Here is a 14,649-nt window from a genome sequence, read left to right as displayed (position 1 = left end):
TGTATTGTTCAGATAGATAAAGGGCACAGAATGGACACAGCCTTACAACTGATGAAGAAAGATGAAACAGCCTGGCTCATGCTAGAGCAGAGCAATTTAAGAATAACTTCCATTGCACCATACAGTTTCAGAAACTTTCACAATTTCTACACAGAAGGTGGCCTGAGTAAATAACATGTAAGACGGAATTAAATATTGTAAATACACATACACCCTCAATACCCATGGCTGAAGTGGCCTTGAGTAAGGCACTGAACCCCCAGTTGCTCCCCAGGCACTGGATATATAGCTGCCCACTGCTCCGGGTGTGTGTTCACTTCTCACTGCTGTGTGTGTGTGCACTTGGATGGGTTAAATGCAGAGCACCAATTCTGAGAATGGGTAACCATACTTGGCAAATGTCATGATTTTCTAGCTGACCAATCACAGCATACCTCGCTTTTGAGACAGATGAGTCATGTAAAAATCGACGTGTTTTAGAAGATGGGGCATAGAGGTGAAACAATAATGTACAGTATGTGGAAAATAATGTGTTTTTTTAACCTTAAACCGCATGAATACAATTACACCAAATACACCAAATAGTGTCCTTTTTAGCAGCATCATACTGTATGACCCCAATGTTTGGGTTAACTAATGCAAAAAAAGCATTTCGAGACCCTGCTTTCATTTTCCTTTCCTTCTTTACCCTGACTAAGGTCTATGGTAACTTGATCTTTAGTTCTACTCTGCTCTTTACATTTAGTTACTAGGCTCACATATTTGACAAATACTTTCTTGTTTAAGAATTTGTGTTCACCTTATGTGTAACTGGACTTGAATTCAGCCATGAGTGACAATCCCCTCGGTTTCTCAGATTTGTTATCACTATACTGTATTTCTGGAGAGGCCAACTGACCCTGTATCCAGCTCATGGGCTTATAAATAAGGGAAACAATAATCCATTAAAGCTCTTTACCTGTGACAGACCTCTTTGTCCAATCATGTCCATGCTTTTAGCAACTCTTCCGCACTGCACTGGGCAAACAGATGTCTGTCTCAATGTTTGTCAATGTCAATTGCTTAACCATTTATCACTGGTCAATAAGTGCACTGGCAGCTGGGACTTACTCGGGCATGCGGGTGTCTTTTTTTTTCTTTTTTTTAAAGCATGTTCAGAATAAAGCATTATTCTTTTTTTTTTTTTTATAAGAGAGACCTGTTTGAATAGGAAAATAAGCATTGCATTGCCTCACTCTGTGTAAAATGTCTCTCCTCCCCTTTGGCCAGACCGTGCCTCCTCATGGGGGGGTGGGTGAGGGGGCGGGGTAGGACAAGTTTAGGCAAACCAGAAGAGAGTAAAGTAGGCAGTAAAACTAGTGCAGTTGTGGGGTGACATGACATTTGAGCTTGAGGAAGGAAGGAGCAAACTTTGGAAGGACTGACTTGGATCTCTCTGAGCCGTGAGCTTTTTAAAGAAATCAGTGGAGTTCCCTGAGAGGCGTGTGTGTGGAGGCGTGTATGTGTGTGTTTGCATGAAATTGTAAGACATTACATTACGTCCATAAGGCAATTCTCTCATCAGGTGGTAAGTTTTAGATTTTGTGTTTATGCAAATACATAGTTGTCAATCATTTCTATTTGATCACATGCATTTACATACACTCAAATACCTTTAGCAGATCCATTGAAAATGTCATTTTAAAGCAGACTAATGTATAAATGTTAATCTGTGACCATTGCATGTACAAATTCTGTCTGTACTCCTTGCTGTAGAATAATGATATCCATTCACTTATTACAGTAAGACTTAATCAAACCAGGCCAACTATAAAATATGCTACGCTGTATCTGAGCTTCAGAGTTGTTTGTCAAGTTTAGCATGATGAGCCCTCACGGCTACAGCCTCATGCATGTCAATCTTCTCTGCCTGTGTGATTTATCAACACCTTTCAAAGGTTGTAAGCAGACACAGTGTAAAGCTAATGCTCAGCGTTTTGGTCACACACACCACAATGTGCCAAATCATTTGTAAAAATATTTGTTTTATGTGTAAAAGAAGTTCTTTCGAAAGTAACTTAACTGCAAATTTGGTCTGCGAGTTCAATTCAGATTGGAAAACAAATCTCTAAAACTGTTCTGTATAGCCTACTACAGTATTTGCTAGTGGGTGTTTATATATATATATATATATATATATATATATATATATATATATATATATATATATATATATATATATATATATATATATATATATAAGAAGTATTCTACCATTCAAAAGTTTGGGGTTAAGATTTTAATATTGTTTTAAAAGAGGATCACCAAGGACGCATTTTATAAAAAATACAGTGAAAAAGAAATATAGAGAAATATTATCACATTTGAAATAACCTTTCCTATAAAAATTTGTAATTTTAATGTAATTTATTCCTGTGATGGAAAAAAATGAATTTTTAGCATAATTCTCCAGTGTCACATGATCCTTCAGAAATAATGCTCATAAGCTAATTTTCTGCTCAATTATTAATAACGGTTAAAAATGTTTTTTCCTGCTTCATATTTGTGTGATCATTTATACTGTAATTTTTTTTGTGATAGTTTTTAATATTGATAGCATTTTATTTGATGAACAGAATAGCATTTCTTTGAAACTGAAATATTTAGTAACATTATAAATATTTTTACTGTCACTTTTGATCAAGTTTCTTAATGAACCCAAACCTTTGAATAGTACTGTATTGTAATAATAATAATATATATGATTATATTTTTTAGATATAAAGTATTTAAAGAGATTGTGCTATGATATTTAATCATGACAGAACAAACCTCTGTGGTAATCTACCTGATATAAACTTTATATAAACACATAATACTTTATACATTTATAAAGAATGTTTACTTTTAATTAACTTGATGCCAGTGGCTCATAACTAATTTAATTCTTTAACTGCACAGAAGCGCACTGACCAATAAGCGATGTGCCAAATACCTACGCCTTTCAAGTTGAAAGCACTTTATCCCACTATTATGCAATAATGCCTAAGGCTTTTGGATTATTGTGCATTATGCAATGCTAAAAACCTGTTAAATTATAAAGGTGCAAGTAAGAACAAAGGCCAAAAGTGTTATTGAATAATACAGTGTTCTTTTCCATGCCTCAGCTCTACCTTGGTTCACAATCTTGCAGAATCGAATCATTTCATTGTGCATTTATTGTGTGCAATGTTAGCCAAAAACTACACAAATGTTCACCGCTCAGATTCGGTCCTGAGTATTTCAAACATAAAAAGGAAAATAAATGGTATCCTTTCACTTTAAAAATAAAAAAAGTTTGTATATCTGATTTATTTATTTGACAGTTTGTGGTAACAGGAAGAATGCTGGAACATTGCCTCACATTTGGTCGCTCCCTTGTGAGGAGGAAGAATGTGGACCAGGACTCTTTGGAAGAGTCCAAGCTGTGCCGCTGTCTCTCCACTGTTGATCTGATTGCCCTCGGGGTGGGAAGTACACTTGGGGCCGGTGTCTATGTGCTCGCAGGGGAGGTAGCCAAAGGCAGTTCAGGCCCCAGCATTGTGGTGTCCTTCCTCATCGCTGCTCTTGCATCTGTGATGGCCGGCCTGTGTTATGCCGAGTTTGGTGCGCGGGTACCAAAGACGGGCTCAGCCTATCTGTACAGCTATGTGACTGTGGGGGAGCTCTGGGCATTCATAACAGGATGGAACCTCATTCTGTCATACGTCATAGGTAATTATGGTTTAGAAATATACTAAAGCATGCAGTTCTATACAGAATTTTCCAAGCTAAACTGATATTTTTTTTTGAACAGGGACGTCTAGTGTGGCACGCGCCTGGAGTGGGACGTTTGATGAGATTATAGGGGGCCACATTGAAAAGTTCTGCAAAATGTACTTCAGAATGAGTTTGCCCGGCCTTGCAGAGTACCCTGATTTCTTTGCTGTCTGCCTGATCTTACTACTGTCAGGTAAAGATCATGAACTTCATTCATCTCTCCTTGTTCTGGCTTGTTCTATTTTATTGTATTGCCACACTCTCAGAAAAAAGGCACAAAAGCTGTCACTGGGATGGTACCCTTTCAAAAAGTACACCATTTTACCTTATTTACCATTATAGGGTGCATTTTAGTGTACATATTTCCTATATGTTACATACGAGAAGCTTTTGAAAGGTTATGTCCCCGGTGACAGCTTTTGTACCTTTTTTCTGAGAGTGTAGTTCTTCTGTTACTGCTGCTTTAAGATGAAATGCTTGTTGTATTCCTCATGTGTAAGTTGCTTTGGATAAATGAATACATTTAAATGTCTTTTATCATTTAAGATTAGCACAAATAAAAAAATCTAAAATCTCCTGAATGCATATTTGCAGCTAAATTATTACATGAATTATTTCCTAAACTGAATTGAAATGTCTGTTGCCGTAATTTCGCCCTAGGCCTTCTCTCCTTTGGGGTGAAAGAATCAGCTTGGGTCAACAAAATCTTCACAGCTGTAAACGTGCTTGTGCTGGTGTTTGTTATCATCTCTGGGTTCGTCAAAGGAGACTCGCTCAATTGGAATATATCTGAGGAATCTCTCATAAACGTTACAGTTGTCAAAAGGTGAAGAATATATTTTCAATTACTTTCCTTTTATATCTTAACAAACGAATCCTAATGTTTGAATTTTTGATGATCATAATCATTAAAATGTTAAAATCCGCTTACAGGAATCTCTCACACACTGCTAATGTCACTAGCGATTATGGGTCAGGGGGATTTTTCCCTTATGGCTTTGGTGGGACACTCGCTGGTGCCGCCACCTGCTTTTATGCCTTCGTAGGATTTGATTGCATTGCAACTACAGGTATTCAATCACTTCTTCTGTTTTATACAACAGTTAGCTTCGGTTCTTCAGTCTAGTCTTGTGCTCAAATACTTCTGATATTTGTAACTGTGACCAGGTGAGGAGGTGAAGAATCCCCAGAGGGCCATTCCCATTGGGATAGTTGTTTCCCTGCTGGTCTGCTTTCTCGCCTACTTTGGTGTTTCAGCCGCCCTCACGCTCATGATGCCCTACTACCTGCTGGATGAGAGGAGTCCCCTGCCTTTGGCTTTTGAATATGTGGGCTGGGGGCCTGCCAAATATGTTGTAGCGGCAGGATCGCTCTGTGCTTTATCAACCAGGTAAACATCTTTCTTTGCTCCTTTAATACTGTTCTGCTGGCCAAGGCTTCTTACAAGATTGTATATTGAGGCAGCATGCCGATATCAAAACACTCTGAATAATTACATAAAAATGCTTTTATTCACTTTGTCATTTGTTTGTGATTCAGTAAAACATTTCTTTCCTAATTAATTTGTATGAAGTTCTTAGTTGGGTCTTTTGGTGGATTTATTCCTATATGCTTTGCATCTCTAATGACTTTTTGATGGTGATTTGTTTGAAAGAGAGCCGTATAAATAATTATACATAGCATTTAATTAACCAGATTATTATTATAAGCTTTAAGATGATTAAGGTTTATACTTGCTCTCTTTCAGAAAAAAATGTTCAAGTGGAATGTGGTTTTGTTTTTTCCTGGTGACATAAATCAGTAAGGACTATTGTTTGGTAATTAGCAACGTTCCCTAAAGCAGCATGAATTATAACCCACTCATTTTAACAGTATATTTATTGTATTTGCTTGAATATTACTTTTATTCTGTTCAAAAACATCAAGGTGTGTGATTGGTTAAGTAATTAAAGCTGTTATCATATTGCTATAAAAGTTTTATGCTTAATACAGATAATTTTGATTGTAGCCACTAGTGTTGTTTTATGAATTTACTAAAACATTTTATAGGATGCTATTAGCTTAGGCTCTTGTGCAATACTCCCAGGAAAAAATCAAGATGATTTAACTGTACGTCTGGTCCCATTTGCAAAGTGCTGTCAAATTTCATATTTCCTAAAGTCAACATGAAACAGCCATTTGGCAAACCATATTGCTTCTGTAATTAGCTTTTTAGAGTAAAAAACAAACATAAGCAAACTCAATTCTGTCTATTGGGAAATTTTTTTTGTGTTTTTATTTTTGAGTTCATGTTGACTTTAAAATCAAAATCATTGTTTGTGGTGGCCTGTAACAGAAGTGTTTGGGATCAGCTCTGCAGCATGTAATTAATTGACCCCTTGCTTCTGCTGATGTCTTTGCTTCACATGCAGTCTGCTGGGCTCCATTTTCCCAATGCCGCGTGTAATCTATGCTATGGCACAGGATGGGGTGCTTTTCAAAGTGTTAGCCCAAATCAATCCTAAGACGAAGACCCCTCTTATTGCTACAATGTCTTCAGGTGTAGTTGCAGGTGAGAGATGGAGGCACAATTGCCATGCAAACCGCCAATGTGGTCCACCAGGCAAATGTGAAAAGAGCGTAAATGTATAATATGAAGAATTATTCTATAAAAACATACATCAAATTATCAGGGCTTTTAAAAATGGCAACATCCGAGCCTGGATGAATCAAGGAAATGAATAAAATCCTGAAAAGTCATAGCAGTTCATGGCAGTTTAGTGAATATCAGTTTGTCTACGTATGCTCATTTATTTTTTAAAAACAAATCTTCCAATAATTACAAATGACTGAAAAAAACACAATTGGCTGCATTTGGTCAGTTTTTGCTCCTTCACACTTGCTGGTGTTGGTTAATATGTTTTTTTCTCCCTCTAGAGTAGCAGGTGTCTGAACCATGAATCCTTTTTTGTCTTTAGCCTGTTGGGTTCTATGTTCCCTCTTCCCCGCATTCTGTTTGCCATGGCACGAGATGGCGTGCTATTCAGATTTCTTTCCAAAGTGAGTAAGCGTCAGTCACCAGTGGCTGCCACTATGGCAGCAGGCGCTACCGCGGGTAAGCTAAGACCGAGGTAGGCCTTGCATGGCCTGCTGTCCTGTTTGTGTCAGCCTGGTGAAGGTGCAGTGTGTCTGCTTAATTACAGTATAGCCTGTTAATGGATGCATGCTGTGGTGGTGGTGGTGGTGCTAAAATTGCTGTGATTTATACAATATGTGATAGAAATCTCTGTGGTAAGCTATTTATTGCATGCAAAAGTGATATGTAGAAAAGAAAGGAAATCATTCAATTTTTATATTGTTGAAAGAAACCTCTTATGCTTTAGGCTGCATTTATTTAAACAGAATAACAGTAATATAAGTAATATTAGTAATATAGTAATACTAGAAAATGTTAATACAATTTAAAGTAACTTTAAGTTTTATCTATTCAAATATATAAAAGTTTTTGCAACATAATATTTTTTGAAATATGGATGATATGTTTGTGACTACCATTCATAAGTGAAGAAAGATTAAAATAGGATGCGTTAAATTGACAAAAAGTGACAGCTTTAAGACATTTAAAGACATAAAGACTAGAATAATGATGCTGAAAATTCAGCTTTGTATCAGAGGAAATAAATCACATTTTAAAATACATTAAAATAGAAAACATTTTACATTTTGCCTAATATTACTGTTTTACTATATTTTTGATCAAATAAAAGTAGCCTTGCCTGGTGAGCATTATTAAATTATAAAGCAATTATTTTGAGCGCTATTGTATATGTGAACTCACGTGTCAGGTGCAGATGTGTAATATACTGCTGACAGCTGCAGGGAGAGACTCTTAGTACTTCCCTACAGAGTGGTAATACAGCACTTTGATGCTAGCAGGGGTCGCTCAGTGGATGCCTATGGATTTTAAGGACTTCTAAAGAATGAGAAAGCAGAGGGGAAGCTCAGTGAAGGGATGAGGACCCAGGGCAGATAATGGTTTTCAGAGCCCCCTGCACATTGCACATGTTAAGTCTATATTGTAGCACTGTATGCTTGTTAGTGTACATGGCCTTCTTACTGTGAGGGAAGTCTAAACAGCTGTATATGAAGTCATAGAGCACATCTGGTGTGGATTTCCTCAGAAGATACCAATACTATTGAATTCTGAGTTTAAAGTCAGACATCCCCCAATAAAGATAATCTGTATTGATTATTGACAAAGACTGAGATTTATTTATAAGTCCCACAGTACATTTAATGAAGCTTTCATTTACACCTGCATTACTTTGGAAATTTCATGATTAACCAATCAGGCTCCTCCAAACTGGAAGATTTATTTTATTCAGTGAACACAAATGAAATAATAAACTGTGCATGCTCTGTTGTTGTATAATGGCCGTGAAATATTTTTGACAACCAAGCCGCACTTGTAAGTTCAATGGATTAAGTTGGAAAATAATGCACTTTTCAAGCTAAACTCAAGATCCAGTAAAACAAACAAACAAAAAAACATTCTGGTTATCAACCTAGGAAGTAATTCTAAGCACCGCTGATTTTTTTTTTTACATTTATCACAAGAAAATATAAGTATTTAAATTGTCATGATGCCTTGCAATTAATGCATTTTAAGTATGGCTTAAGTGTCTAAATATTTGGGCCACTGTATGTAACTACTTAATTTATAGACGTTACTGTGATATAAATATGCATTAATTCATTATTTTTTTTTACTTCATCTGACTTCTGCTTTTGTTTACTACCCAACAGCTGTCATGGCTTTCCTGTTTGACTTGAAAGCGCTGGTGGACATGATGTCTATCGGAACCTTGCTGGCATACTCTTTGGTGGCTGCTTGTGTTCTAATCCTTAGGTTAGTGTATATCCCTTGCATTCAAAAAAGTTCAAGGTGACAGCATTACTCTTTGCAATCCAGCTGTTAATACAAGGATGCAGACCAGTTGGTGCAACCCCTACTGCAAGAATTATGCAGTGAGAATTATATACTGCCATCTACTGTTCATGTGTCATCTTCGTGGAATATAAACCTATGATTTGACTTTGAACAGATTTTATATGACAATATCTTATGATATGCTCTGTAGAGCTTAAATGACACTGTCACATATTATGATGCATTTATCATATTAAACAAAATACGATTCATTAATGTTTCTGTTTTTAATGGCATGAAGTAGCTATTTAAATCTAAAATTCACGCGTCAGGTATCAGCCGGATGCTGCGTTTGAGAGGTCTAGGATCAGTGAAGGCAAGGAAAAGGTTGGTGAGTCTGAACTGACAGAGTCTGAGTCTCACCTGAACATGCTGAAGGATGGACACGTTACCCTGCGCTCTCTGCTCAACCCTCCACTGCTGCCCACTGAACAGACCTCCACTGTGGTCAACGTGTCTGTTGTGATCATAGGTTAGTACAGAAGCAGATAGAGACTGATTTGACTTTAAGTTAACTGATGACAATGGGGTAGATTTCTGATCTGTGTTTGTTTTTCCCTGCAGTGTTTGTTGTGTGTGTTATTAGCGCACTCAACACCTACTACGGACAGGCCATTATTGCTATGGAGCCTTGGGCCCTGGGGGTCTTAGGTGCATCTTTGTTCATCTTCATCATGTGCATCCTTCTGATTTGCAGACAACCTCAGACAAGGAAGAAGGTTTCCTTCATGGTATGTAGGTTTGAAATCTTCCATACTTAACATACATGTATACTATAAAAGTTTATGGTCTCGTATACAGTAAAACTGTGAAATATTACTACAGTTTAAAAGAACAGTTTTCTATTTGAATATATTTTAAAATCTAATTTATTCCTGCGAAGGCAAAGCTGAATTTTTAGCATTACAAGTATCAGAAGATCTTTCAGAAATCATTCTAATTATAATTCTTCTAATTATCAGTTTTGAAAACAGTTGTGCTGCTTAATAATTATAATTATTTTTAAAAAATAATTGTAAACTGCGGTGCATTTTGTTCAAGAATCTTGGATGAATAGAAAGTTCGATAGAGAAAAAGATTTATTTAAAAAATTAATATTTTGTAACATTATAAATACGAAAACTGTCACTTTTCATGCTGAATAAAATATAATTTATTAAAAAAAAACTGACTTGAGCCCAAATATTTAAAACTTTATAACAATTATATATAAACAACATATACATAATATACATTGTGTTCACACTCTTAAAGGGATAATTCACCCCAAAATTATCACCAAACCTGTTTTTTTTTCTCTGTGAGGATACTGCTCTTTTCCATACAATATAAGTGAATGGTGTCCACTATGACTTCACAAGACTTACATAGTACACAGGTTATATGAGGACTGCTGCTACAATCCTTTCACTTTTAATGTATTAAAAAGAGCAGCAACAATCTGCCTAATTTCTAAAATGAAATGATGTGAAGGTGAGTAAATAATGACAGAACTTTCATTTTGGGGTGTACTTTCCTTTTAATAAGCGTGCACCATGTTGAACTGTTGCTGCTCTGTTTATCTTGATGTGTATTCTGTCCAGAAGAGCACTGGGTTTTAGGGTAATAGCCTGTATAAAATATCTGTGTTTGCCAAGCACTCTGTGTTCTTTGGAGGGCCGTATTGTGTGCTATCCTTGCTATCTAACATGAAAAACAATGTGATATGACCCGAGAGAGTCTCCATTCATGGTGTTTTTTCTGTTTTAGTCTGGGTCATTTCATTAGTGAGTGCTAAGCAGAGTGCAGTCAAGCACATGTTTGAAGTAGTGTGTATTTTTTGCTTCAGGTTCCTCTGTTGCCCTTTCTACCCATCTTGAGTGTATTTGTCAACGTCTATCTCATGGTTCAGCTCAGCGGAGACACGTGGATCCGTTTCTCCATCTGGATGGCTATAGGTACGTGCTAACTTTGAGTAAACACACAGAGGATACAATCCTGAACCACATTCAAACAAATCTAAAGGTCTCATTGCCATTTCAAGGCTGTTTGCTTGAAAAACAGGCATAGTCAGAAATAAAAGTAAGAAAACCCTGCAGAGAAGATCAGCTTAGATGAGCATAGGTTCCATGGTGATCCAGGCTGGTTTTCACAGGTCAGGTTTATGTTGGTGAAAAATTGGACAGGACGTTTTATCCAGTGATGAAAATTCTGTCATTGTTTATATAGCCTCATTTTGATCTAAACCCAGCACCCTTTTTTTTTCTTTTTCAAGTATTTAACCAATGAAGTTTGTTCTATCTATCTATCTATCTGTCTGTCTGTCTGTCTGTCTGTCTATCTATATTCATTACTGCTCAAATTGGGATCAGTAGGATTTTAATTGTGTTTTTTATTTTAAAGAAATTTCTTCTGCTCATCAAGGCTGCATTTATTTGATCAAAAATACAGAAACAAACTGTAATATTGTGAAATATAATAATGGTTTACTTAATATACTTTAAAACCTAATTTATTCCTATGATAAAAGCTGCATTTCCAGTATCATTACTCCAGTCTTCAGTGTCCCACATGATCCTTCAGAAATCTTTCATGCTGATTCATAATCAATGTGCTGCTTATTATTATTTTTTAAACCTGTGACATTTTGTCAGGATTTTTTGATGAATCAAGAAGTTAAAAAGAACAGTATTCATTTAAAATATAACTCTTTTGTAACAAGAGAAGTCTTTACTATCACTTTGTATCAATTAAGCACATTTTGCTGAATAAAGGTATTAATTTCTTAAAAAAAAAAAAAATTAAAATGACTGACACCAAACTTTAGAACAGTAGTTTATATTGTTACAAAATATTTCTATCTTAAATAAATGCCAGTCTTTTTCACTTTTTATTCATCCAAAAATCCTGACAAAAGTATCTTTATATTTTACTATATCAATCATATTTTTGAATACTTTTGAGTGGCAGTATGAGTGTATATATATATAAATTTATATTGGGCAAACTGTCCTTTGATTATCTTTTTTTTTTGGATGAACTGCCTTTAAGCATCCTAATGGATCCAAATGCAATGGAATACACATTTGATAGAAATCGTAACTTTTGTATCACTCCACAGGTTTCTTCATTTATTTTGGATATGGAATCTGGCATAGTGATGAGCGTAAGAGGCATCTACAGAACTGTGGTGTTGCGACAGAGAAAAAGACACTGACAGGAAATGAAGGCACTGTGGAATATGTGACGCACATCGAGAAGACTAGCCCATGTTAAAGAACAGCAGATAAACTATAATAGTAACTATAGCTGTTATCCACGGCATTCACCAACCAGCTGATAGACCTGTGTATTCAGCTCTGCCTTTACAGTCACTGCCATCATGAACAATCACTGTAACACCTCTCAGTGCTGATGCTCTCATCTGTGATGTGATAGCAGGACGTTAGGGGTGTGCAATCTGGCATTAGAAATTCAATGCATTGATTAAAGGAATTTGTTCTATACCCAATATAAGCTTATATTTGTAACTTAACATAAAACATACATAATAGATATAAAACATGCATAATAATGAATAGTAGCAAAATAACTAAACATGAGTAGTGACCAAGTTGTGATCTAATTTTTTTTAATTGTTTTATTTTATAAATTTTTATGAATACATCATTAGAATAGCATTGAATTGTTGTCATAGCAAATATTTTCACCCCTGTAAGACATACCTCTGTGTTTGAAGCAATTTGCTTTTTAAATGTGTTTTGATGAAAAAGGGATAGCTTGTTTTTTTGTTTTTTTTTGCATGAAAGTATTTCCACAGACAGTATCTTAAGATTTCTTCCACTGTTAGTTTGTTAAATAAAAAAAGAAAAGGAAAAAAAAGGAAAAAAAGAAAAGAAAAAACATTTTATAGCATTTATACTTAGTTTTAAAGGTATGGGACACGTGGTAAAGTGGCATTATTAAATAATGTGGAACACCTGAAGAAATATTGGTAAAGCCATGATAATGGTGAATGTCCAGCTTCACTGCATGTCTACATGATTGACCTGTCTTGTTAAAGTGTTTAATTGTAAGATTTAGTATTAATTATTTTAACTTACAGTATATGCCTGAGATGTTAAGCTGTTTGGATAACACTATTTCATGTCTTCTTGTATTCTGATAAACACTATTTTTTATCTTAACCTATGTTACATGTGTTGTGTAACTATCGCTGAATGTTTGACAGAGATATCTTACAATGTACAGTATTCATCTGTTGTTTAACAACCAGAAGGTCTGATGATGTTGAAGAGGAGCAAGTATGTATGTATGTATGTTTTGTCTTGTAAAATTAACATTTTCCCCCACTTTATTTACTTTCTAGATTTTTTTACTCTACAATTAATTAATCCAAAATTTTCTGAAACACTATGATGAATAATCAACCATCTACAGTACACTACGTAGTCCACTGCGGTCATTCAATGCATGACAATATGTTTAATCCAGCTAACAAAGTGATGCAAGCAGTGGCCTATAAAAAATGCAAAGCATGAGCATCTGAAAGTGTTTCTTCTGCTATCCAGTGCTCAAGACTTTTTCCACGTTAATTTGTAGTTGTAGATTGCATAGTAAATTAGTCACTGAGAGGCTAAGATTCTGGAACAACCATTAATAACAATGTGTTAGTGTCTCACTAAGTAATGCACATCAACTTCCATTTAAAGCCTTTGTATCATTGTATCTTATCATTATAATCATTTTTTTTAATGATGTATGTAATGTTTTGATTATGCCATTGTCAAAACATTGGAAAGTGGTTGCATACAAAACAATAAAATTTTCACCCTTTTCAGCAATGTTTCCCCCACATAATTTTAAATAGGCATTAAATCATTTTATTTACATTTTAATAGATATTTTTTCCTTGGTTGGTATCTGTTGAGCTGTTGATTAGTTTACTTTTCGTCTCATCTCAGTAATGTTAAATTTCTATTAAAAGAAGATGATATTTGTTTTCAAATTAATGCAAAACTCAACTGCCAATGGAAACAGATTTCAGCATGACGCTTCAGTAAACAAAGCACAAAACTGCCCAAATATTATTATTATTAATATTATTAATAATAATAATAATATAATAAAATAATTGATAAGGTGACCACTATCTGTGAAGCATAAAATGAATGACACAGAACTATCTCACAATATTTCATACTGAATATTGTATGAATATTCTATTATTTATAAAATAGTTCACCCAAAAATGAAAACAAGCTAGCGTTTTACTCACCCTAGAGGCATTCTATGTGTATATGACTCTTCTTTCAGACGAATCCAGTCGGAGTAATATTACAAAATATCCTGGCTATTTGAAGATCATAGTCAGCGGGTTATTGCAGTTCAACAGTCCACAAGTCGTCAAATACAGCGCGCACATCCATAATAAAACATGCCTCACACTGCATATTTCAAACGTAATAAACACCTTTCTCTCACTTCTGTTATCTGTCTTTTTTTATCTGTCATCTTTGTTATTTATTTATTTTTTATTTATTAGAGTTCAATTAACAATCATACAAAGTAGGTACAAACATCACAGTAATTCAAATTACAAACATACAGGCATCACAGTTCGTAAACAAATATTACACATAAAAAAACTGACTTACAGACTTTTCATTTTTTAATAAAAATAAATAAAAGTAATTTCTATTTTCAATTGAAAAGTTTTGAGTAGCCTATATTTCTGTTATCTGTCTTTTTTTTTTTTTTTTTTTTTTTTTTATTATTATTATTTGACTTACAAACTTACAAACATTAATTCCAGCAAATCAACATACAACTGCAGTATTTCACAAGACAAATATCATACCTTTAGACAAGATGACAAATCATAACAACAGCAAAAATTCTGTTATCTGTCTTACGCAGAAGCA

The 14,649-nt window shown here is 34.9% G+C and overlaps 1 protein-coding gene across 3 annotated transcripts; it reads left to right on the top strand.

Moving 5' to 3' along the window:
• The first annotated feature begins 1,352 nt into the window (after window positions 1–1,352).
• On the top strand, window positions 1,353–13,565 carry slc7a2 (solute carrier family 7 member 2). Of its 3 annotated transcripts, none has more exons than XM_052574327.1 (12): window positions 1,353–1,567; window positions 3,358–3,732; window positions 3,815–3,970; window positions 4,438–4,603; window positions 4,711–4,847; window positions 4,945–5,167; window positions 6,189–6,328; window positions 8,563–8,665; window positions 9,019–9,218; window positions 9,311–9,477; window positions 10,575–10,683; window positions 11,847–13,565. In XM_052574327.1, exons 2-12 carry the CDS (start codon window positions 3,363–3,365, stop codon window positions 11,999–12,001), a joined length of 1,926 nt encoding a protein of 641 aa, XP_052430287.1. In that variant the 5' UTR covers window positions 1,353–1,567; window positions 3,358–3,362; the 3' UTR covers window positions 12,002–13,565. The 3 variants fall into 3 exon arrangements, with proteins under 3 accessions (XP_052430287.1, XP_052430286.1, XP_052430288.1); XM_052574326.1 differs by having other exon boundaries at window positions 3,345–3,732; XM_052574328.1 differs by lacking the exon at window positions 6,189–6,328 and adding an exon at window positions 6,735–6,871 and having other exon boundaries at window positions 1,354–1,567; window positions 3,345–3,732.
• Window positions 13,566–14,649: the final 1,084 nt, after the last annotated feature.

This window comes from Carassius gibelio, chromosome B14 (genome assembly GCF_023724105.1).
Source record: "Carassius gibelio isolate Cgi1373 ecotype wild population from Czech Republic chromosome B14, carGib1.2-hapl.c, whole genome shotgun sequence".
Classification (NCBI taxonomy): Eukaryota; Metazoa; Chordata; class Actinopteri; order Cypriniformes; family Cyprinidae; genus Carassius; species Carassius gibelio.
Note: the sequence above shows the minus strand (reverse complement) of the source record. Positions and strands in the feature narration are given on the sequence as shown.

Coding starts and splice junctions, on each gene's coding strand:
- slc7a2 (XM_052574327.1), top strand. CDS start 3,363: ATGCTGGAACATTGCCTCACATTTGGTCGCTCCCTTGTGAGGAGGAAG. Junction 3,971..4,437: donor CCTGATCTTACTACTGTCAG/GTAAAGATCATG, acceptor ATTTCGCCCTAG/GCCTTCTCTCCTTTGGGGTG. Junction 9,219..9,310: donor CGTGTCTGTTGTGATCATAG/GTTAGTACAGAA, acceptor TTTTCCCTGCAG/TGTTTGTTGTGTGTGTTATT.